The 22,771-nt window shown below is 50.4% G+C and overlaps 1 protein-coding gene across 1 annotated transcript in view; it reads left to right on the top strand.

Moving 5' to 3' along the window:
• The window catches only part of TAF4 (TATA-box binding protein associated factor 4), a 36,560-nt gene extending 16,086 nt beyond the window's left edge, over positions 1-20,474 (top strand). Inside the window, exons 12-15 of the mRNA XM_025398130.1 lie at positions 72-197; positions 991-1,047; positions 1,497-1,616; positions 19,833-20,474. Of these exons, the coding sequence (XP_025253915.1) occupies positions 72-197; positions 991-1,047; positions 1,497-1,616; positions 19,833-20,000 (471 nt within the window). The 3' untranslated portion in view covers positions 20,001-20,474. The remainder of the gene's footprint in view (positions 1-71; positions 198-990; positions 1,048-1,496; positions 1,617-19,832) is intronic.
• The last annotated feature ends 2,297 nt before the right edge of the window (positions 20,475-22,771 follow it).

The following is a 22,771-nucleotide window of genomic DNA, read 5'->3' on the forward strand; positions in this document are numbered from 1 at the left end:
GGTGCTAGACAACCCCTTTGCTTGCTGGGCTCTCAGATTTATGACAAGCAGGATTTTAACTTTCTTCATAGGATGACGACAGATACGAGCAGGCGAGTGATGTCCGGGCACAGCTCAAGTTTTTTGAACAGCTCGATCAAATCGAAAAACAGAGGAAGGACGAACAGGAGCGGGAGATCCTGATGAGGGCAGCAAAGGCAAGTGCTGGGTATCTGCTGCTGTTGTCTGGGCCCCTCCGTCTTGGGCACAACCTAATGAGCTCACTGAGTCGCTGGGGTTTCGGGTCGTCAGAGCATGTTTTGGGCTGGTCCTTGAAGCAGAGGCGATGGGTGCTGTCCCTGGAGCTGCAAAGAGAAGCCTCATTCATCCAGCACGAGCATAGATGCTTGAAAAGCGGGGCTGCTTAAGATTCCCAGCACCTCACGATGCACACAGTCACACCCAGGTGTGAAGCACATGTTTCTAGAGCCCCCTGTGTGCACTGGACTGGACTCTTCACACTCATATTGCCCTTGTTCTAGAACATTCACAGCCAGGCGAGGCGCCTCCTCATTCATAGAGTCAGACAGGAGACCGCAGTTCCCCGGGGATGGGGGTGGGTGCTGTGGAGTGGGAGGGGCACTTGCTTCGATCACAGCCACAGGCTGTCCCATCCCTGGTGTGTGGGGCAGGACGGCAAGGAGCCTATGAGACCCATTCTGCTCACCGTCATCTGGTCACATCAGGTCAAGTCAGAGCCTGCGATTGGTAGATGTGTTTCAAAGACTGTATCTTCTTAAATCCAAATGTTACTGACTTCTCAAGAGTACTAGCTTTTTTCATGGTGTGTGATGTAAATTCTCATCTTTGGCTATAAGCATTTAACAAATTTGTTATGCATTCTTTCACATTACCTAGGTGTTATTGTATAGTGAATAAGATAACACATTTGTTAAATGATAAACATTTAGTTCATAACTTACTTTTCTTTTCTACTTCTTTCAAAAACAGTCTCGGTCAAGACAAGAAGATCCAGAACAGTTAAGGCTGAAACAGAAGGCAAAGGAGGTGAGCCCTGTTAGTCGCGGGCGCTTTGCCGTGCACTCTGATGCCCCACGGGAGGGGGCTAAGGAAACTGGCACGTCTGTTCGATAGGCATTTGTGTGTCTATTTGAAATGTTTGCCAAGTTTAAATAAATATCATGTCAAAGGTATTTTCCTATGCAAACGGTGTCCTACTTTTAAATTCAATGGTGACTTCCCTTTGAGGGGACATTAGTCTCTGTGCTTTTGACTTGCATATATTTTCTGAGAGTTTTAAGATGAACATCTGTTGCATTAAAAAAAAATCTTATTTTTCGGATTATAGAATATGCTTACTATTGAAAAAGTCAAAACATTAAAGAAGTTACGATTTAGGAAACTACAGAAAACCCTTTAGTATTTCTGTATTACTTTTGTAGTAGGTAAAAAACATGCAAGAAATGATGCTCCTTGTTTCCTTTTCAAAATAAAAGATGCAGCAACAGGAACTGGCACAAATGAGACAGCGGGACGCCAACCTCACAGCACTAGCAGCTATCGGGCCCAGGAAAAAGAGGAAAGTGGACTGTCCGGGACCGGGCTCGGGAGCAGAGGTACAGCAGCGTTGTGGGATCAAGGTCCTGGGGAGCCATGGGGAACATCTTCGAGCCACCTCTTCTAGGGGACGGACGCACACAGGGGAATTTGCTTTCTCACCATTTACGTGTTTTCTCACCTGTTCTGGAATATTTGTTTTACACTTGACATTTTAAATCCAAATCAGCTTATCTGTGGATATCACATGAGCTGAGTCTTTTTCATGAGGAAGTTTGATTACCGTGATGAGGTTTAGGCTGGATTTGAAAAGGATGTGGGGAAATTATAACTGTCAGAAGAATGATCTGAATAGGGGTCTTGCTGACTGTTCTTGCTGCAGTGTCTGTGTTTCAGATAAACCCCTGTAGGAGAATGAAGGGGAAGAAGTGCCACCTGCTGCTGTTTGCCCAAATTCCATTAGTTTCTCGTCTTGTTTGTGGTTGTATCTTTTACTCTAATAATTATAAACCCAGCCTTAACATGTTATTTTTGCTTTCAGCTGTCAGTTGTTTTTTTAAGTAAAGCACAGGAAGAAAGAAAATGATCTTTTATGTTTCCCTCCTTATTTGCCATCTGCGGTACTGTCCATTCCTTCCCATGGGTCCATTTCCAGCTGCCACCATTTCCTTTTGGCTTGAAGGAGAGCTGTTGGGATTCCCTGTGGTGCAGGTCTACTGGTGATGGATTCTCTGGTTTTGTTTACTTGAAAATTGTATTTCACCCTCATTCTCTCTTATTTTTTTTTTCCTTGAGACAGAGTCTCACTCTTTTGCCAGGCGGGAGTGCAGTGGTGTGATCTTGACTCACTGCAACCTCTGCCTTCCAGGTTCAAGCAATTCTCCTTCCTCAGCCTCCCGAGTAGCTGGGACTATAGATGTGCGCCACCACGCCCAGCTAATTTTTGTGTTTGTAGTAGAGATGGAGTTTCACCATGTTGGCCAGGATGGTCTTGATCTCTTGATCTCATAATCTGCCCGCCTCAGCCTCCCAAAGTGCTGGGATTATAGGTGTGAGCCACCGCGCCTGGCCTTCACCCTCATTTTCAAAGGATATTTTTAGTGGTTACAAAGTTCTGGGCTGATTGTTTTTTTTCTTGCAAAACTTTTAAGACCTTGTTCCACTGTCTTCTGACGTCCTGCTGTAATTTTTAATTTTTTTAGATGCAGGGTCTCACTGTGTCACCTAGGCTGGAGGTGCAGTGGTACGATCATGGCTTGCTGTAGCCTCGACATCCTAGGGCTCAGGTGATCCTCCTGCCTCAGCTTCCCGAGTAGCCGGGACTACAGGTGCATGCCACCGTGCCTGGCTAATTTTTGTATTTTTGTGTTTTTTTTTTTTTTTTTTTTTTTGTAGAGACAGGGTCTCACCATGTGGCATGGGCTGGTCCTGCTATAATTTTTAACCTTGTTCCCTGTACGTAGTATGCTTTGTGTCTCTGGCATGACTTTCAATCTTTGTTTTGAGACGTTTGTTCTTTATTTTTTAGAGGTTTGTCTGTGTTGTGTTTCACTGTGATTCTCTGGATATTCAGCCTGCTTCAGGTTCTCTGAGCTTCATAGATCTGTAGGTCAGTGTCTTTCATCAAATTTGGAACATTCTGGCTAATATATCTTCAAATGTTTTTTTCCAATTCAATCTTACTTTCTTTTGCTGGGGCTCCAGTTACACGTATGTTAGACCTGTCGATGCTGCCCTACAGGTCTTTGAACCTGTGTTCCTGGACCTCAGTCTGTGTTGTCTCTGTTTTCCAGACTGGAAGATTTCTACTGATGTGTCTGCGAGGTCCTTGGCAGATGGACTTCTGCCATCTTCAGTTGAAGGTTCCATTTGTTAACGTATTTTGGAATTCTAAGATTTCCATCTAGTTCTTTTTTAAAGTTTATGAGTATTTGCTGAAATTCCCTATCTTCTCACTTATTGTGACCATATTTCCCCTAATTCTTTGAGCATATCATTAAAGCTGTTTTATAAGGTTTTTGTCAAGTTCAACACCTGGGCCATCTCACATTCAGTTTCTCTCGACTGCTGTTTTCCTTGGCCTTGCACACTTTCTTGTCTCCTCGCATGTCTCATTTTTACCTGCGGAGAGACTGAACTCTGTGATCTCCCTTGAAGAGCTGATTCTTGCGGGTGGTTGAGTTACTGGCTGACCAGCTTAAGTTTGTGTGGCTTTGTTTTTCATTTTGTCAGTAAGGCTCTGGGGGAAAGCTCAAGGTGTTTCTCAAGCCCCTTTAACTTAGTGGGATTTAAGTTGCAAACTCTCTTGCCTTTCTGGGTTTGGCTTTAGGCTTTGCTAAGGTAGGTCTTACTCTAGGGTGTGATCCTTACTTACAAGGAAAGCTCTTGCTGCTCAGGTGGGCTAGACTCCCATGCTTCCCATATTTCTGGTCTCCCATGCTTCTGGACTCCTCCCATGCTTCTGGACTCCTCCCATGCTTCCCATGCTTCTGGTCTCCCATGCTTCTGGTCTCCCCCCATGCATCTGGACTCCTCCCATGCTTCTGGTCTCCCATGCTTCTGGACTCCACTCTACTCTGCCCCACCCCTGGCTTCTCTGTTTCACTCTCAGCCCCGTGGCAGCTGCTGTCTGATGCACATTGGACAGTCTTGCACCGCTTCTTGGTATGCAGGTGCACTCTGAGACAGGATCAGGGTAATGACCTGATGAGGGCAAGCTCCCCCTCCCCACCAGGGCTGTTGGAATCATGTAGGTGGGATGTCCCAGACCTCAGTGCTGGGGCTTGCCTGCCCAGATGCTAGCAGTGACCTCTGAGAAATGGCTGCCTGGCGTGGAGAGGAGGGACTCCAGGTTTAACAGACACTAGAGCTTTGGCAGTATGGCATCCTAGAGGTTCAGAGAAATCCCTCCTGGTACAGTACAGGTTAAAATGTTGGGTACAGTGTAGGAAGAAAATAAAGATCTTGTCTTTATAAATTCATGCATGAAATGTAGATAAAATAGGGGGATTCTTCTCTGGGTCAGAAATAATAAAGTACAGATTCCCAAGGCTAACACGGGCTCTGGCCACTGTGCGGCTGGGAGTCTTGGCCTGGGACGGGCCCCAGCAGGAACCTGTACTCAATTGGGCCTAGGCCTGAGAGCCCACTGGCTGTGAGGCCTGCAGCCCACACTGCAAATGTAGTTGTAAACCAAGAAAAAATTGAAATTCTGAATAACAACAACATATATTGAGAAGAGTACTTACAGTTAAGGACTCCTAGTATTTTGTGGGGAGGTGAAAGATATTGATTAGCCTTTTTTTTTCCTGGATTTCTTTTATGGTTAACTGAATTATCAGAGGGGCAGATCTTGTAGCCCATCATCAGTTCAAGAAGTAGAATGTTGTAATCCCAGCACTTACGGAGGCCAAGGTGGGTGGATCATGAGGTCAGGAGTTCGAGACCAGTCTGCCAAGATGGTGAAACCATCCTGTGTCTCTACTAAAAACACAAAATTTAGCTGGGCGCGGTGGTAAGCGCCTGTAGTCCCAGCTACTCAGGAGACTGAGGCAGGAGAATTGCTTGAACCCGGAAGGCGGAGGTTGCAGTGAGCTGAGATTGTGCCATTGCACTCTAGTCTGGACGACAGAGTGAGACTCCATCTCAAAAAAAAAAAAAAAAAAAAGCTAGAACGTGCCAGTCACCTGGGAGACCCCCTACCTTTATGTGCCCCACCACATCACAGCTACTTTTACTTCCCCCGCAAAATAACTGCTGCTCTGACTTTATGGCAAAGCCAGAAAGAAACACCAGGACATGACAGTCCCCAGTTGTGCAGCCAAGACAGTGGTTAGCCTTGCCATCCTTTCCCATTAAACTTGACTTAAAAGGAAACCAGAATTTAAAATTTTAAAAAATTTGTAGGTCCTTCCCACCCCTCCATCACTTTCTTTTCCTTACAACTTGTCAGTTGAAGGACCGGGTCGTTTGGCCTGGAGTGTGTCCTGTGTCAGGCTTGCTGGCGGTGCCCTTGTGGTGCAGTTCTGCCTGTTCCTCTGTCCTCTGAACTTCCTGCGTGTTGGTGGCTGGACCCAGAGACTCCTTCAACTCTGGCTGAATCCCTGCGGCAGGACCGTGGGTGCTGTTGTGCCCCCTCATCGGGAGGACACAGGTCTGGGCTGTGCACTCTGGGGGTGGTGGCTGGTCATGCTTCATGCCTAGGGTCACTAGTCCCTTGAGGTCGGAGATGGCGACACTCTTAGTCTGTGAGTTCTTTCTCACTTCCTCGTCGGGATATTCTTTTGGAGACTCTTCCTCCACTACTGTTTGGCCGCATGGTGGGTCCAGCTCATAGAGGAGACGCAGGGTAAATGCTCGCATGTTTCCTTCCATATACCCAGGTGAAGATAATGAATCAACTGGTTGTCATCCTCAGAGGGTGACCAGTAGTTTTATGTTTTAGTGTATTGTTTTTATTTTTTATCATTGTAATCTCAACGACTTGCACATAATCCATCTATTGCAGTACTCATTTTGGTTGCAGTTCAGACTACGCCATCCTTGGCCAGTGGAAGCATCTACAGATTGGTTCCTGAGTCACGCTGGGACGTGGGGCTGATGTCTTTGCCATCTGGACGTTAACGTGTGTTAGGCTTACCTTACACCTTTCCTGTTTCAGACTGAAAATAGTCATTTCTCCAAGAACTGGTTTCTTCTAGTGGGAAACGGTGTTTGAAGACCAGTCACTGGGACTAGGGATGTCACTGCCGCTGGGGTGGGTGGCCTTTTCAGTGAACAGAGCTCGGAAACGTGGTAAAAACAGGGTCTCGGCCAGGCGTGGTGGCTCATACTTGTAATCCCAGCACTTTGGGAGACCAAGTCGGGCAGATCACAAAGTCAGGAGATCGAGACCATCCTGGCTAATGCGGTGAAATCCCTTCTCTACTAAAAATACAAAAAGAAATTAGCTGGGCATAGTGGCGGGCGCCTGTAGTCCCAGCTACTCGGGAGGCTGAGGCAGGAGAATGGCGGGAACCCGGGAGGCGGAGCTTGCAGTGAGCCGAGATCGCGCCACTGCACTCCAGCCTGGGCGACAGAGCGAGACTCCATCTCAAAAAAAAAAAAAAAAAAAAAAATAGGGTCTCATGGGTTTATATGGATATTTCCAATTCCAGGTAGTTCAAATTCAGAGAGGTATAGGAGTTACGCTGTTCAAAATGACGTCTTTATCTTCTACAGTAAGAATTCTGGCTCTTGGCTGCCCCAAGGCTTGGGGACTGGGGAGTTGGAGGGGAGGGCAGGAGAAGGGGAGAGAAAAAAAAGATCCTGGTTATCATGGACATAGGAGACAATAGGATTAAAATATCTCCTAACTTTGGATATAGCCTGAGAATAAGAATATGGACACTCCTGCCAATGGTAGAAACAGCCAGAAGTCATTCATGTGCTTTCTCCCTTGGCCCTGTTTTTTATTTTGTGCTGTATTTATGTTGTCAAAACATTTAGCTGTTACACACCATAAGCTCTCCGTTTAGCCCTCTGAGTTTTAGTGCCATAAATAATGACATGTTTAATGCTGTGATTTGTCTCTGTGTCTCCGTAGTCATTTTGTTTTTTCCAAATCTCATTCTCTGCTAGATTCTTTTGGAATGCTTCATGGGAGCAGCCACTCCCAAGTTCCCACCTGCTGATGAGTTTGTGCCCTTTGTTCCTGCAGGTCTGTTTTTTGGCTCACGTTGTATTTCCTGAAGTGTTTAAAGACGTTACTCTGGATTATTTCCTCCCTAAAGTGTTGCTGTCCAAGTCTAATGAGAGTCTCATTTTACTTCCCTCGTAGGCCACGTGTTTTTCTTCCCCGGGTGTCCTTTTCCTCGGAAACCGGGTCATCCCAGTGGAGTGTGTCCTGGGGTTGATTCTGCTGGGTTGGTGTTCTCAGTACTGACTGTGTTCTTTCAGTGCGGTCTCAAGTCTCCTTAGGAACATCTGCAATAACGATCCTTTGTGTTTGTTCTGTTCTCTTGTTTCCTTCTTCAGAGATTCCCGTTTTCCACATGTTGTATCTTCTTTGCCTGCTGGAGCACTTTTTACAGTCTCTTAATTTTTAAAATCTCTCTTTTTCTTTTTTTTTTTTTAGAGACAAGGTCTTTTTCACCCATGCTGGAGTGCAGTGGTGTGATCACAGCTCACTGCAGCCTCGACCTCCAGGGTTCAAGCAGTCCTCCCAGCTCGGCCTCCCTAAATGCTGCTGAGCCACTGTGTCCAGCCTAATTTCTCTCTTCTTTTTTTTTTAATTTTTATTTTTTGAGACAGAGTCTCCCGCTGTTGCCCAGGTTGGAGTGCAGTGGCTCTATCTCGGTGTGCTCTCAGCTCATGGCAACCTCTGCCTCCTGGGTTCAAGTAATTCTGCCTCAGCCTCCTGAGTAGCTGGGATTACAGGTGCGCACCACCACACTGGGCTAATTTTTTTTGTACTTTTAGTAGAGACGGGGTTTCACCATGTTGGTCAGGCTGGTCTCAAACTCCAGACCTCAAGTAATTTGCCTGTCTCAGCCTCCCAAGGTGCTGGGGTTACAGGTGTGAGCCACCGTGCCTGGCCTAGTTTTTCTCTTTTTAAAAAAATTATATTTTTTGTGCTTTTTGCCTTCCATTTCTCTTAAGGCGTGATTTGCTGTTTACCTGCTGTTTCCAGTATGTGTTTCTGAGGTCTTCTGTGGTCCGTAGGGACGTGCTTCTGCTGCTTATCCTCTTTTTCTTCCATAGTGACCTGTCTGGGATTTGACCTTGATGTTTTTCTGTTGCTAATTTTGATGTGAGTTGAGGTTTCTCAAACTTGTAACAGGACACGTGGTTTGCGGCGTTTGCTGACTGTGGCGCTCCTCTGCAGTGACTTTTGTGTGGTGTTAGCGTTGGCTGACTGTGGCGCTCCTCTGCAGTGACTTTTGTGCGGTGTTAGCGTTTGCTGACTGGCGCTCCTCTGAAGTGACTTTTGTGTGGTGTTAAGAACGGGAGTCCTCAGCTTCGGGGGCCTTGGAGCTCTGTGCACGTCCCGAGCATCTGGACCTTTCTTTGCCTTCCTTGTCCCTGTCCTACTAAGTACTGATTCACTGCCAGCAGGTTCTCTCCTGCGTGAGGCCCTGTGCTGCAGGAGCTCTGGCAGGTCAGTGTGGGCATTTGCAGTGGCCAGGCTGCCCTCCCTGGTGGTCCCCTGCCCCAGGTTTGGCTGTGGCTCTCGGAGGGACCTGCCGCTCTTCCCAGGAAGTCTGCTGGCTCCTGGGTCCAGGCCCATCGGGGTCTGGTTCTGCAGCGTCCTGCAGGTGATGGCTGCTTGTGGTTCCTCTTCATCGGTTTTGTTCTAAATATTGTCTGCTGGTTTTTGGTTTTGCTGTGTAGTTGCTCTTTTATGTGGAACTTTGGGAAGATCCAGAAACTATGCTACCCCTGTCATCGTCTTCCAGAATAGATTAACTTTGAAAATGTTATTTTAGTTTGAAGTAGTTTTCAAATCTACAGCAAAGTTGCAAGAGCAGAGCAGTGAGCTCCGTGCGGACTCCGGTGTGTGAGCATCACGCGGCCTGCTTCGTCCCCGCTATGCCACGTGTGTTTGTGTGCACTCCTGTAGTTTTTAAATATGTACACTTTAATCCTTGTTCTGACACGATACTCAGCACCCTAAGTGCTCGTGTGGCCGATACCTTGGGTGGCTACCAAGCGGCCCTCCCGGTCGGGTGCTTAGCGCTGATGCTACCACCCCCAGCATAGCACTTGCTGTGGGCTGTGTTCTCCGCGGCGTTGTGGCTGATTCCCATGGCTGTGTTAGCATTTCACCTGTTCCCACCTCACACAGATGCCGCACCCTTGTCGCACCTCCACCCACAGCCTCAGTGTCATTAACTGCCTGCCTGTGTCGCCACCCCTGGGGTGCCCAGTTGTGGGGATGCTTCAGGCACTCCTTCTGTTACCTGCTGGTTGCCTTCTGCTGGGAAGCAGAGCTTCGCCCCTCCTCGTTGGTTTATTCGTTCGCTCATGGATTCACTCACTCACTGTAGTGGTGGGTGCCAGGATCCCTCCCTCACTCACTGCACTGCCCTGTTGTGTTTGGTGGGCTCTGATCAGCACTCACTATTTCTAGGCTTGCTTGGTGGGAGCTTCTTGTGGCTGGAGTCTGTATCCTCTGACGCGTCCCTTGTCTGTAGCATTCCTTATTGCCACGTGCACTCTCCCTGCCCACTCTGTAGCTCCCCTGGAGCTCTGGTTCCTCTAGTGGAGTGTGGTGGTGAGAGGCCAGGATCTGGGCACTTGGTGTGCTGACTGCTGGGGCCCCCGCTTCCAGGCTGTGCCAGCAGCCGGAGCTCAGGACCCAAATGCATGTAGGGGAGGGTGTGGCCATGTCCAAGGGGTCCCGTGTGTGTGCTGATACTGCGGTCCTAGCCTAGCACGCCAGGGCTTCTGTTCAGCAGTCTCCCCATCCTTGTCTATTAGTTCTTTCTCAGACAGTGAGGAACCTAGTACCCGTCATGCAGTGTATTTGTTTTTTCTGCAGTGTAACCAACTTACCTACCATTTTGCCTGCTGGGGTCCCTGCGCCGGGAGGGAGGACTGGATGGGAAAGGCACGTTGATGAATTTTGGATGTGAGTGTTAACATGTGCGGAGTAGCCTCTAAGAAGAATAAGGGAGCTCGTGAGTCCTCACTCACGAGAAGGGCCAGGGTGTGGGGGTGGGAGGTACATGGAGTATCGAGAAAGCGGGACCTGGATGGCCCAGGTGAGGCGCTGCTGAGTGGATGAAGACTGGCGCCGGTGTCTGTTTGGGGAGCGGTTGTTTCGCAATGGTTCAGATTTTGCGTTTTGTGAACTTTGGGGATCTTTGTGTGTTATCTGTGTAACAGTTAACACGACACCTTTCTTCATCAAAGATAATGCTCAATAGTTCTTTTCTTTTTCCTTTTGGATATCTCTTAAGGGTAGGTCTTCTGTTTTTAACTTTTAATTTGGAATTAATTCTACACATAGAGGAAAGTTACAGCAATAGTACAGAGAGTTTCTATCTGCCCCTCACCCACTTTCACCTCATGTTAAGCATGGGTATGGTACTGTTCACTAAAGACCTTATTTGATTTTTTTCCCTGAATTTAACTTTAAATAAATTAATAAACTATTTTTTGGAGCAGTTTTAGGTTCACGGAAAAAGGAAGGGAAAAGAGTACAGAGACTCCCCATACACTCTTCCCTGCAGGTGCACAGCCTCCCCCACTGGCCGGGTGGTGCCTTTGTTAGAATCCACGAACCCACGTCAGCATGTCCTCACTAGCTTCCAGAGTTCCCATCAGGGTGCGCTCTTGGTGTGTACGTTCTGTGGGTTTTGACAATTGTAGAATGACGTGTTTCCACCAGCACCATATCATGTGGAGTCGTTCCGCAGCCCCGAATTCCTCTGTGCTCTGCCGGTTCATCCCTCCCCTCCTCTCAGTCCCTGGTCCACGGATCTTATTGTCTCCATAGTTTCGCCTTTTCCAGAATGTCATGTGGTTGAAATGATGCAGCCTTCTCAAGCTGGCTTCTCTCATTTAGGAATATGCACCTGAGGCTCTTCTGTGTTTTTTCATGGCTTGATGGCCCATTTCTTTTCAGCACTGAGCACTATTCCAGTGTGTGGATGTACCACAGTTTATTTTATCCACTCACCTGCTAAAGCACATTGTGGCTGCTTCCAGGTTTTGGCAATTATGAAGAAAGCTGGTATAAACATCTGTGCGCAGGATTTTGTGTGGCCATGAATTTTCAGCTCCTTTGGGTAGATACCAAGGAGCACGGTTGCTGGATTGTGTGGTAAGAGCACATTTAGTTTTGTAAGAAACCGCCGGACCGTCTTCCAGTGGCTGCGCCATGTCGCATTCGCAGCAGCCGTGGCTGAGGGTCCTGTTTCTCCACGTCCTCGCCAGCGTTCGGTGCTGCCCGTGTTCTGGGTTTTGGCCGTTCTAGTAGGTGTGTGGTGGCATCTTGTTTTAATTTGCATTTCTCTGGTGATGGAGGATGTGGAGCATCTTATGGTTGAGTTTCAAGAGTTCTTGGTATATTTTGGGTAACAGTCCATTATCAGATGTGTCTTTTGCAAATATTTTCTCCTTAGTGAATTTTTACCAGTGTCCCCGACGTCCTTTCCTGCCCCGGGACCCTTGCGGCTGCTCGGCTCCTCGGCTTGGGGGCAGCTGCTTAGTGTTTCCTGGTCTTTGCTGGCCTTGACATGCTGGAGAGCGCTGGTCCTTGTCTGGTGGACGTTTCCTTAGTTTGCGTTTGTCTGGTGTCTCCTCGTGATGCCGTCCAGGCTGTAGAAACTCAGCTAGAACGCCGCGGGCGGGCCGGCGTGTCCTCAGCGCACTGTATTGGGAGGCAGGTGGTGTCGCCTGGCTGCTGGTGCTGCGGACTCTGAAGCTTGGTTAAGGTGGGGTTGGCCGGTTTCTCCACCGTCAAGTTACTCTTTTTCTCTTTGTAGTTAGTAATTATCTCAAGGAGACACTTGGAGGCTGCTGATACCATTTCTTATCAGGCCTCCGGCCCCCGCACGGGCGTTTGCAAGGGCACTGCCAGTGGAGACTGCTGTGGCGTCTGCCTGATGCTCACTTTCTATTTCTGTCTTTCTGTTTACATTTATTAATTGGAATTCTGTAGAGAGAGCTGCCCCTTCTCCCTTATTTCCCCCACTTGTTAATTCAGTTACTTGCTTATATTAGCATGGATATTTATTTTCTTCTGTAGGTAACAAGCCACTGCTACCGTTTATTTATTTTGTTGCTTGAGGAGCCCTGCTCTGGCCATCATGAGCTGCTTCAGGTTGGTTCCATGTCCTTGTGACATGACAAGAGGATTTGGTGACTTTATGACACCACAGAATGTTCCAGCACATCTTCCGTTTTCTGCGATTGCTTGGAGGGGCATTGGTTCTTTTGGTTGGGTATGGTGCTTCCTTTGGTTGGGGATGGTGTTTAGAAACCAGCCTCTGGGCACCAGGTGTGCTCATTGCTCCTGGGGTATCCCTGCATCCAGGCCTCTGGGTGGACCGGGGCATGTGCACGCGTACAAACCCTCGTCTGCACCTGCACCTGTGCTGCACACAGCGGCCTTCTCACTTTTCCTCAGGCCTCAGGATCTAGTCTGACGTCATAGGCTTTTTCTAGCTTCCCTCATGCCTTACATGAGAACCTGGTTCTCATCCCCACAGTAGATGTGTTTAGGTATTCAGAGGTGTTCAGTTCCAACGTACAGTTACAGGGCCTTTGGGATTGCCAAGCCATGTGAGAAACAAACGTGCTGATGACCTGGAGCGTTGCATTTCTGTGCAGCCCGTCTACTTAACCTCACAGGTCAAAATCGTGCATTTCAAAGTTACATAGACGAGTTTTGTTACAACTCATCCTTTCATTTTTACTTTTTATGTTTAAATTTTTATTATTTGTTTTTAGAGATGGGGTCTTGCTCTGAGTCCTGGGCTGGCCCGAGGCTCCCAGACTCAAGCAATCCTCCTGCCTCAGCCCCCACCAGTAGTTGGGACTGCAGGCAGACACCACCAGGCCCCGCTTCGGCCCACCCTTCGGTGTGGCCGTCACTCAGCTGCAGGACAGCTCGGGTTCAGTCCCCTCAGTGTGGCCGTCACTCACCTGCAGCACAGCTCGGGTTCAGTGGTTACTGTTTGTGTTCCTGTTGGTTTCCTCCAAATCTTGTTTGATTTTTTTGTTCATGAGGGGTGGAGTATTGCCATGGTCCCGAGAGTCAGAACTATACAAAAAAGTATAGAAAGAAGTGCCCCCTGCAGTGGCGTCCTGCCACGCCCTCCCTCCCCCCTGCTGCCCCTTCCCTCCCCACCGTGCCCTCTCCCTCCGCACCCTCCCTCCCCCGCCACATCCGTCCTCCCCCTGCCGCCCCCTCCTTCCCCCACCATTCCTGTCCTTCTCCCGCCGCCCCCGCCCTCCTCCCATCTTGCTCGCCCTCCCCCAGCTGCCCTTCCCTCCTCCCGCCACGCTCATCCTCCCCCCGCTGCCGCCTCCCTCCTCCCACCTTGCTCACTGTCCTCCTGCTGCACCCTCCCTCCTCCCGCTGCACACTGCCTCCTCCCTCTGCTGCCCCCGCGTCCTCCCACCTTGCCCTCCTCCCGCTGCACCCTCGCTCCTCCTGCTGCACCCTCCCTCTTCCTGCCCTGCCCCCATTCCTCCATTTTTGCACCCTGTTTCCACTTACCGTGCAAACAGATGAGCTCCTGCATCTTTTTCCTTCCCTGGCAGTGCAGCACAGGTCAGTGACGCTCTCGCTTTCTGCAGCTAATGGAAGTTCCCGGGCACTGCCCTCGTTACTGCATCAAGAGCTTTCTCTTTCCCAGCTGGGTGGCACTTCATGGTGCTGATGTCCTGTAGCTTCTCACCCTCTAGGTTACTGACATGGTGACAGGTGATGCTGTCAGGAGTAACCTTGTACGTGTGTGTCTTCGTACTGTTGGAGGCCTGCCGTTGGGGCTGAGTTCTGAGAGATGGGATTGCTGAGTTGAAGGGTTGATGTGTGTGCACTTTCGTTAGGTTTTGTCAAGTCCCCCCGTCGCGTTTGAGAGAGGCAACTTTTTCCCAGCCTCACGTGTGGAACACGTGTGTTGTCATAGTTCTTGTGTTTGCTGGTCTGGGTGGTGCAGTCAGCATCTGTGGATGTGCTGTGGGTGCGTAGGGCCGAGGCACGTGATGAGCAGGTGGGCATCCCGAGCCGCCCCTCGATGATGAGGTTGCTCAGTCTCCCAGCTGCTGGCTTAGTTTTGTCCACTTGATCTGTCCTGCGGCGGGCGTGCTGTTCCATGACTGCCACCAGCATGTTTCTGTCTTCTCACATCTCCTGCGTTTTTATTGGTAGGGGCTGCTGTGTTGTTTGGTGCATTAATATCCACGTGTCATATCTTCATTGGCAGCCGTAACTTTTTGCATTAGAAAAGTATCTGTCTTTGTGACACCCGTTACCCTGGGTGTCTTTCTTGTCCCCCAGCCTATAATCCCTGGGATTCTCCCTTTATTTTCACGTTCTGAATCACTTTGTTTTCTGTGTCTCTCTGTAGTATATGGTTTGGTCTCAGTTTATGAGCCGAATTGAAAATCTTTTTCTTTTAATAGATGAGTTAAGCCTATTTGCCTTTATTGATATAATTGACATGTTTTGTCTTGACTCTATCATTATATTTTATAATTATGTAAATTTTTATTTATCTTTTGAGACATGGTTTCACTGTCACCCAGGCTGGAGTGTGGTGGCGTGATCATAGGTCACTGCAACTTTGACTTCCTGGACTTAAGAGGGATCCTCCTGCCTCAGCCACCCCAGTAGCCTGGGACCACAGGTACACAGCACTGTACCTGACTAATTTTTAGAATATTTTGTAGGAATGGGGTCTTGTTATGTTCCCCAGGCTGGTCTTAAACTACCAGCCTCAGGGAATCCTCCTGCCTCGGCCTCCCTTTTCCAAGCGCTGAGATTTACAGGTGTGAGTCGCCTTGCCTGGCCTGAATTTTAAATATTTGCTGTGTTTCTTTTTCTCTGAGATGTTTATTCTTTGCTCTTTTAATTGATTTTTTTTTTTTTTTTTTTTTGTATTTAGGAAGATTCGTATCTGTGTCTTCCTGGTTACTTTTGTACTTAAACTATTGACGACGCCCTGGTCTCCTGTGTCTCACAGGACTGTTCACGCTGCAGTTGAGCGGTTTGCACGGGCCCGGCAGCTCCACTGTTGGCCATCGGCGTCTGTGAGCTCTCGTGGCTTCTTCCTCCGCCTTTTAGTGACAGGACCTCCACGGGAGGCACACTCTGGTCCTCAGCCTCCCTCTCCTGCCTCTGCCTCACTCGGAGCCTGAGAATGTCTCTTCCCTGCAGTTTCCCGCCCAGTAGATGAGGCTCTTCCTCCCATTCCTGAGGCTGTTTCTGGGCCCTGAGCGCAGGCGGCTTGGCTGGCTCAGAAGTCTTTTCTGTTCTTGCCTTGGGAAGGGGCTGGGAGGAACTGTGGAGGCTGATTCCTTCCCCTTAATGGGTTCTCTTCTCTTCCTCCTTGGCAGCCCTGCTGTCGGCTCTGAGAGCCCCTAGTGTATGTGGTTGCATCTCAGAGTCCCGACACCCACTGGGCCCTCTCAATGTGTCGGTTTTGGTGTCTCCTCTCGGGTGGGTGTGGGTTTGGGTGTCTCCTCTCGGGTGGGTGTGGGTTTAGTGTCTCCTCAGGGTGTGGGTTTAGTGTCTCCTCAGGGTGTGGGTTTGCTGTCTTTTGCGAATGTCACGGTGTGAATGTCCCACTCTGTCTGAGAGGGAGATTTTCCAGCTCTCGTTTGCCCTGTTTTCTCCTGACCTTTGTCCTCCTTTCTGCGTCTTGGCTCCATCCTCTTGGCTTCCTGCCTCTAGTGGGTTCCTTACTGCATTTTCACTGCCTCCCCTCCTCTAACAGTTGGCAGTTTATTCATTTCAGAGATAATTTTGTCTCTTCCTTCCATTTCTTTCCTAAGTCCCGTCAACTGTTACTTCCTTTTGGTGTTGTATTTGTAATTGTATTGTTTTTATAAAAATGTGCCTCCTAGTTTTTGAGATTCTGATTTGAGGTGATTTTTATATCCTTAAGTGCACACTTCAGATTTTCCTGTATTGAGAGTGTTGTTAGTTTCCTTGTTGTTCCAGGGTGGGTTTCTGATGTGTGTGGAGCCCCCATTTTCTGACTCTCTGACTTTCCCGTGGCTCTGGGTGGCTTTGCCGCCTCTGTCCCTTCCTCCTGGTGGCCTTGGGGTGTTTGCCAGGTCTGTGGTTTTCTGGCGCCCTCTGCTGGCCGCATGGGGAAGTCCGGGTCTCGAACGTCCTCCGGTCCTCCCTGCCCTTTCCTGCAGGACCCGAACTTCCCCTTTTCCTTCTTTTCTGCCTCAACAACCAGTGGCCAGAGGGCTCCTCTCACGACACGCCGTGTTGCCTTGACAACCCCTTCCCGTCTTGTGCTCCGTGGTCCCTGCCCTATGGTCCGTGCTGACCTTCCTGGACACCTCTCAGGCGCTCGGACTTGGGGTGCCTTAGCCTTTCAGCAGTGACTTCCCACGGACCCCGCCCCGCCCCGCCCCACCGCGGCCTTGCAGGGGAGGCACTAGCGGGATCAGGCTCTGGCGTGTATTGACTGTGCGCCGTCGTGCAGTGACTGTGAAGTCTAGGCGCCCTCGTCCTGTGCAGACGGTGATGCTGGTGTAGACCTGTGTTCCTTGCTTGTGCTGAACTGTGTGTGGAAGACAGGCTGGGAGACGTCAGCTCGGCAGCCATGCTGTCTTCAGCCTCTCGGAAGTGATGCTAACTTTCTAAGTTGTGTGTCCGAGTGTTTTTGTTACTACTCCTGCTCCCGGTGCTGATGGCACGGGGCCTGACGTTTGGGTGGCACAGACCCTGCACCAGGCGGTTCCACGGATGGCGACTCTTTGCATTTGGCTTCGACATTGAGTCCCTGTGGTGCGTGTGCAGTGGAGAGATCGCCTACTTTCATTTGATGCCTTTAAGAGCTCTGTGACGGGGCAGGGGGTGTCTGCCATGTTTCAGAGGCGGAGACCTGCAAAGGGGGGAGGGTTCGTGTAGTACGTCCAGGGTCATGGGGATTTTAGTTTGCTTGCTCATTTTCTAATCCCAGTGCCTGCACCTAAAAAACCCCAAGCCCCTGTGTTTGGAGTTGTTTACGCCGAGGCCCCCAGGGCTCCACGTCGGCGCTGGCCTTGGTGGACCTTGTCGTCCCAGGCCCTGCTTTGTGCCATCACACCTGCATGGGCCACAGGCCCTCTAGAGTGGCCGTCGCACCTGCATGTGCCACAGTCCCTCTAGAGTGGCCATGGGTGTCTTGGCCCTGGTCCCCGCAGGCACTTCGTCCTCAGGTGTCCCATGGGAGCTGGGAGCCCCCACTAAGCACTTTCCTCCCAGCAGGCTCCGTGACCAGTCCCTGACTGCCACCCCACACCGGGCTGCTGCGCCCACCACGGGCACAGCCCATGAGGGGTTTGGATGAACCTAGGAAGGAAAGCCGCTGCCACTGCCGTGTGGGCTGGGCACAGAAGGCCTTGGTCCAGTGGCAGCCCCAGTCCTGAGAAGAGAGGGGGAGGTTCCCACGAGATGGCCACTCCATCTTCAGAGCAGTTTAGCAGCAGACCCTCTGCGGTAGCCAGAATCCACATGGAATTCTGCGAGCAAAGACCCTATGGGAAAGACAGAGAGTGTGGACCCCCCCTCCCTGGGGCGAGGTGGACTGGGGAGAAGGCGGCAGTGTGCAGTGTAGAGAGAGGCAACTGGAGTATCAGGTTAATTTGCGTTTTTCTTTTCTTTTCTTTTTTTAGATTTAAGAAAAATTTAGTTGTATTTATAAAACTCAGAATCTGGAGAAGTTATGTTTTTCATTCATAGTGCACCTTCAGAGCTTGGCGCAGAAGCAGGGCCTGCCATCAGTTTCTCAGTGTGCTGGGACCTGGGAGTGGCCTCAGCCCCAAGGAGGCACCGTCTCGCCCCCACCCTTGGTTGGTCTCGCCCCTTCCCTTGATTGGTGCTGACACTTGGCATTAGAATATCTTGATTTCCGACCCTCAGCAGCCCTTAAATTGCTCACCTGGGATGAGCGTCTCCCCTTCACCCCAGTCCTCTTTTTTGGCAGCTGAACTATTTTGAAGGTAGAAGCATCAAACACAGTCTGGAATTTATAGAAGGTGTCACTGGGTCGCACAGCCTGTTAGGGTGGTGCGTGTGAGAGCCCTGCCCTCACCCTGCAGACTGTCACTCGCCCCGCCTGAGTTCTCTTTTGGGAGGCCCGGCCTCAGGTGAGGATCAGTTTGTAATGAGCTAGTGTGGAGCGCGCGGAGGCTTCAGTAGCAGAGGCACCCGGGGCAGGTCTGAAGAAGGGCCCTCACAGTGCAGGGCGTCTGAAGGGAGACAGGTGCCCTCTTCTGTTTGAATCTCACAGGAAGAAAGAAAATGTAGTGGGTCGAAGTCACACTTGCATGCCATCACACAAGGCAGCCATGCTCCCAGCCTGAACTGAAAGTGGCAGAGCGGGGACGGGAGGAAGGACGGGATGAGGGGTGCCACATCAGGGCAGCCCGGGCGTTGCCTGTGGCTGTTCACGGCAGGGCTCCCAGTGGCGTGCAGAGCAGAATCAGCTACTTCCAGCGTCTTAACTTTGGTTGAGAATGTGCTGTAAAGATGCCATTGTAATCTTTGTACTTAAATATACGTGAGCAGCTTTCCCCATCAGAGCAGACCTTAGTTTTCATGCCAGATGGGGAAACCACAGCCATTGGGAGTTGTGTGGCTCGTGCCCCTCTGGGCAGTGCCGTGTGTGTGTGTGTGTGTGTGTGTGTGTGTGTGTGGTGTGTGCCCCCCTGGGCGGTGCCGTGTGTGTGTGTGTGTGTGTGTGTGGCTCGTGCCCCCCTGGGCGGTGCCGTGTGTGTATGGGGGGGGGTGTGTGTGTGTGTGGCGCATGCCCCGCTGGGCGGTGTCGTGTGTGTGGCGCGTGCCCCGCTGGGCGGTGTCGTGTGTGTGTGTGTGGCGCGTGCCCCGCTGGGTGGTGTCGTGTGTGTGGCGTGTGCCCCGCTAGGCGGTGTCGTGCAGGTGTCATCAGCTGAAACCACCAGAGCTCTCCACAAGAGCTGGCACCCAGCAGCTATGCTTCTCCAAGCAGGAACACATCTGAGGCAGCTCGGGAGGCACCTGGTCACCTAGAGGGGCTGATGGAGGCAGGGTCTGTGCAGCAGGGCCCAGCCAGAGGCCCAGGGATCACTGTGGGAGCCACTGAGCAACCCAGCCTTCGCAGCTGACCTAGCATGCCCAGTCCCAGCCGACCCCAGCCTTCCCAGTGCGGGAATTCAGCAGCCAAGCAGGATGACACACAGGGACCCAGTGTGGCTTTTGTACCCCAGCTGAGTCCACACACAGTCCAGCTGTGGTTGCATGGAGGGTGGCCCTGGGGCCGCTCAGACATTTGCCTTGGGTGGGTGCCACCCCCTGGTCCATCCTCAGCCCCAGGAGCAGGTCTGAGCACTGTGGGGCATTGGGCAGTGTCTGAGTGTGCCCTGTCCTGAAGGCGCAGCATGGGGCCTCCTGCCCTTGCCCCTGCCCTGGCAGGGCCCTGGGACAGCACCTCAGCTCCAGCTATGGGCCTACCGGAGGGAGCCCATGCCAGGCCTGGCCTCCTCTGGAATCGGGGTACTTGGTTCAGACACACAGGCCCCCATTTCAAGCCCCACTCTGGGCCCCACTAACACCCTGTCTTCTCCGTTTTTGTCACCAGGGGTCGGGCCCCGGCTCGGTGGTCCCAGGCAGCTCGGGGGTCGGAGCCCCCAGACAGTTCACGCGACAAAGAATCACGCGGGTCAACCTCAGGGACCTCATATTTTGTTTAGAAAATGAACGTGAGACAAGCCATTCACTGCTGCTCTACAAAGCATTCCTTAAGTGACACAGGAGGACGCCTGGGGACTTTTTATATATTTGCAGATTACGCCTTTTTGTAACAAGCAAATGGGATATTGTTTAAAAAACAGCCACCTCTTTACGATGGAACAGTTTTATATTTTCCTGTTTCTAAATCAACTCTTCAGTGTGAAAGAAAATACGTGTCTGTAACAGAGAGAACACAAAGGCCTGTGGATACTCTTAAAGGACAATTAAATCTTAACTCATCTTGATTGAGTGGCCTTCTTGCCAAACAAGCCATATATAAAGACTGATGGAATCGTTAGCAAATAATTAGCTGCCCTCTGTCAACTCATAGCAGTTTCTGCATTATTTGTGCATTTTGGTTTAGTTCTACCTAACTTACTGTGTAGGTGTATGTCTACAGCCGATGACCTCATTTTATTTTATTTTTGTAATAGTCAGTTAGCAAAGCAAACTGATTTTTTAGACTATTTATCTTCCTTCCCCTCCCCTCTCCCCCTCACCCTCCTCTCTCCCTCACCCTCCTCTCTCTCCCTCATCCTCCTCTCTCCCCACCCTCTTCTCTGCCCACCCTCCTCTCTTCCCCGCTCCCCTCCCCTCTCCCCCCTCCCCTCTTCTCCCCCTTCCCTCTTCTCCCCTCCCCTCCCCCTCCCCTCTTCTCCCCTTCCCTCTTCTCCCCCTTCCTTCTTCTCCCCTCCCCTCTCCCCGTCTCCCTTCCCCCCACCTCCCCGCCTCCCCTCTCCCCCAGCCCTCCCCTCTCCCCCCAGTCCTCCCCTCTCCCCCCAGCCCTCCCCTCGTCTCCCTTCCCCTCCGCTCCGCTGAGAATCCTGGAGGAATACACAATTCATCGTAGCACCCCCACCTCAGAGTATAATCGCATTTCTGCTTGGTAGAGGCGGGGCCCAGCAAAGGTGGGCTCCTTCTGAATGTGTGGTCAGCATCTGTACAAATGCATTTTATTTGCTATAGTTTGTAAAGCTGTAAAGTTAAAAGAGATGAAAACCTTTTCAGCATAAATATATTTTACTTGCACTGTGTTTTTTAGCTAAAAGTGAAAACCTAGATTAAATAAAATCAAAGTTGAGAAGAATCATCAAAAGACTGTTTCTCGGTGTGAATCAAGTGTTGAAAAATGGTTGGTGTATTTTGTCAGTAATTGTACATAACTTTTGGCACATGACATAGAAATGGCTATGTAAACTATAATTATTTTGCTAAGAGACTGTATGCAAGCCTTGGGCCGACTTTACAGACGTCCAGAGCAAAGCCCCTTCTTTGTACCTATTTTTTTATTACAAATATACTAATTGGTTCTTTCTATTTTCAGAGGTTATTGTATGAAATTGTCTATTGATAGTACTTTTATGACTGTAAATACTCCGGCTTTCTCCGTGTGAATTCTCACATTAGACTTTAATTCAAGCGCGTGTGAACTGAACGCTGATCAGTATTTTTTATCAACACCTGAGAACTGTTACACCTTTTATTTTGTCTTTTAGGAAATCCCTGTCTTTCCATTTTTTCATGTAAATTTTGCACAGTTACTTGTTCATATGTAAATATTTTACTTTCAAAAATGAAGTTTTTAATTGCTATTGTTTTATATAGGATTGAAAGAAAATTAACTCCTTTATTAAAAACAAATTTATCTGTATTTGTTTTGCCTATTTTTCCCCAGTTTTCCAGTTTTAGATTCTGCTGCCAGATTGCACTCTGGCTCTGCTGAGGCACTGGTTTCTGAGCCACCTGTTGGAATCTGTAGCTGAGTCCCAGCAGAGCTGGGAGAAAGAACTTTCTCTGTGAGGACAAGGGCTGAGCCGCCCTGTGCGTGGAGTCCGGGGGCTGGAGACTGCGCTTACACCTTCTGCTCTCACAGGTGGAGATGAGCTGGGCACAGCTAGGAGGGGCGGGGGGAGGCCCAGCGCAGGGGGAGATGCACACAGAAACGCAGCTGAGGTGCCCAGAGGGCCCCAGCCCTGACGCAGACCTCCTGTGGCGAGAGAAGGCGTCTCCAGGGCAGTTTGTGGTACAGGTTGGCCCTGACAGGTTGCAGCTCCTGCTGGGCCCTCAGAGACTCAGCGCCAATGTGTACCGCACCGCTCCCTGCCTTTGAGCACCTTGGAGAGCCTTTGGGAGCGGTCTCTGATGCGACTGGAGTCAGTCCCCCATCGTGACATTCACTCCACCTGGTGTGACGGAGCCACAGCGATAATACATGTTTACTTACAAGTGCTGCTGGAGACACTGCCGCTGTTCCCACACCTGTTGCACTGCCCCACTGGGGCTGCCGTGACAAAGGACCACAGATCGTCCCACAGCTCTGGGGGCCACAGGTGCCAGCAGGGTGGGTTTCTCCCCAGGCTCTGGGGAAGGGTCTGCTCTCCCAGCTTCTGGCAGCTGCTGGCACCTTTGGGTTCCTTGGCTTAGACACAGCTCCCAATCTCTGCCTCCGCCTTTCCGCAGCTTCTCCCTTGTGCGTGTCAGTCTCTGGGTCCAGCTTCCCCTCTCTGTAAGGACCCCCAGCCCTGTTGGATCAGGGCCCACCCAAACAACCTCATTCTGACTGGATTACCTGTGTAAAGACCCTAACTCCAGATAGAGTCCCATTCTGAGGACCGGGGGTAAGGAGTCCTCCATATCTTTTTTAAGGAGGAAACAGTTCACCCTGGACACTTGCGGCCACACCGAGTCTCAGCAGGAAGCACTGGTGGGCGCTCTCCAGCTTCCTACTGCAGGCTGTGCCAGGGTCGTTTCCTGATGGGGTCATGCCTGTGCTTTCCATCCATGACC

This window comes from Theropithecus gelada, chromosome 10, assembly GCF_003255815.1.
Source record: "Theropithecus gelada isolate Dixy chromosome 10, Tgel_1.0, whole genome shotgun sequence".
Lineage (NCBI taxonomy): Eukaryota > Metazoa > Chordata > Mammalia > Primates > Cercopithecidae > Theropithecus > Theropithecus gelada.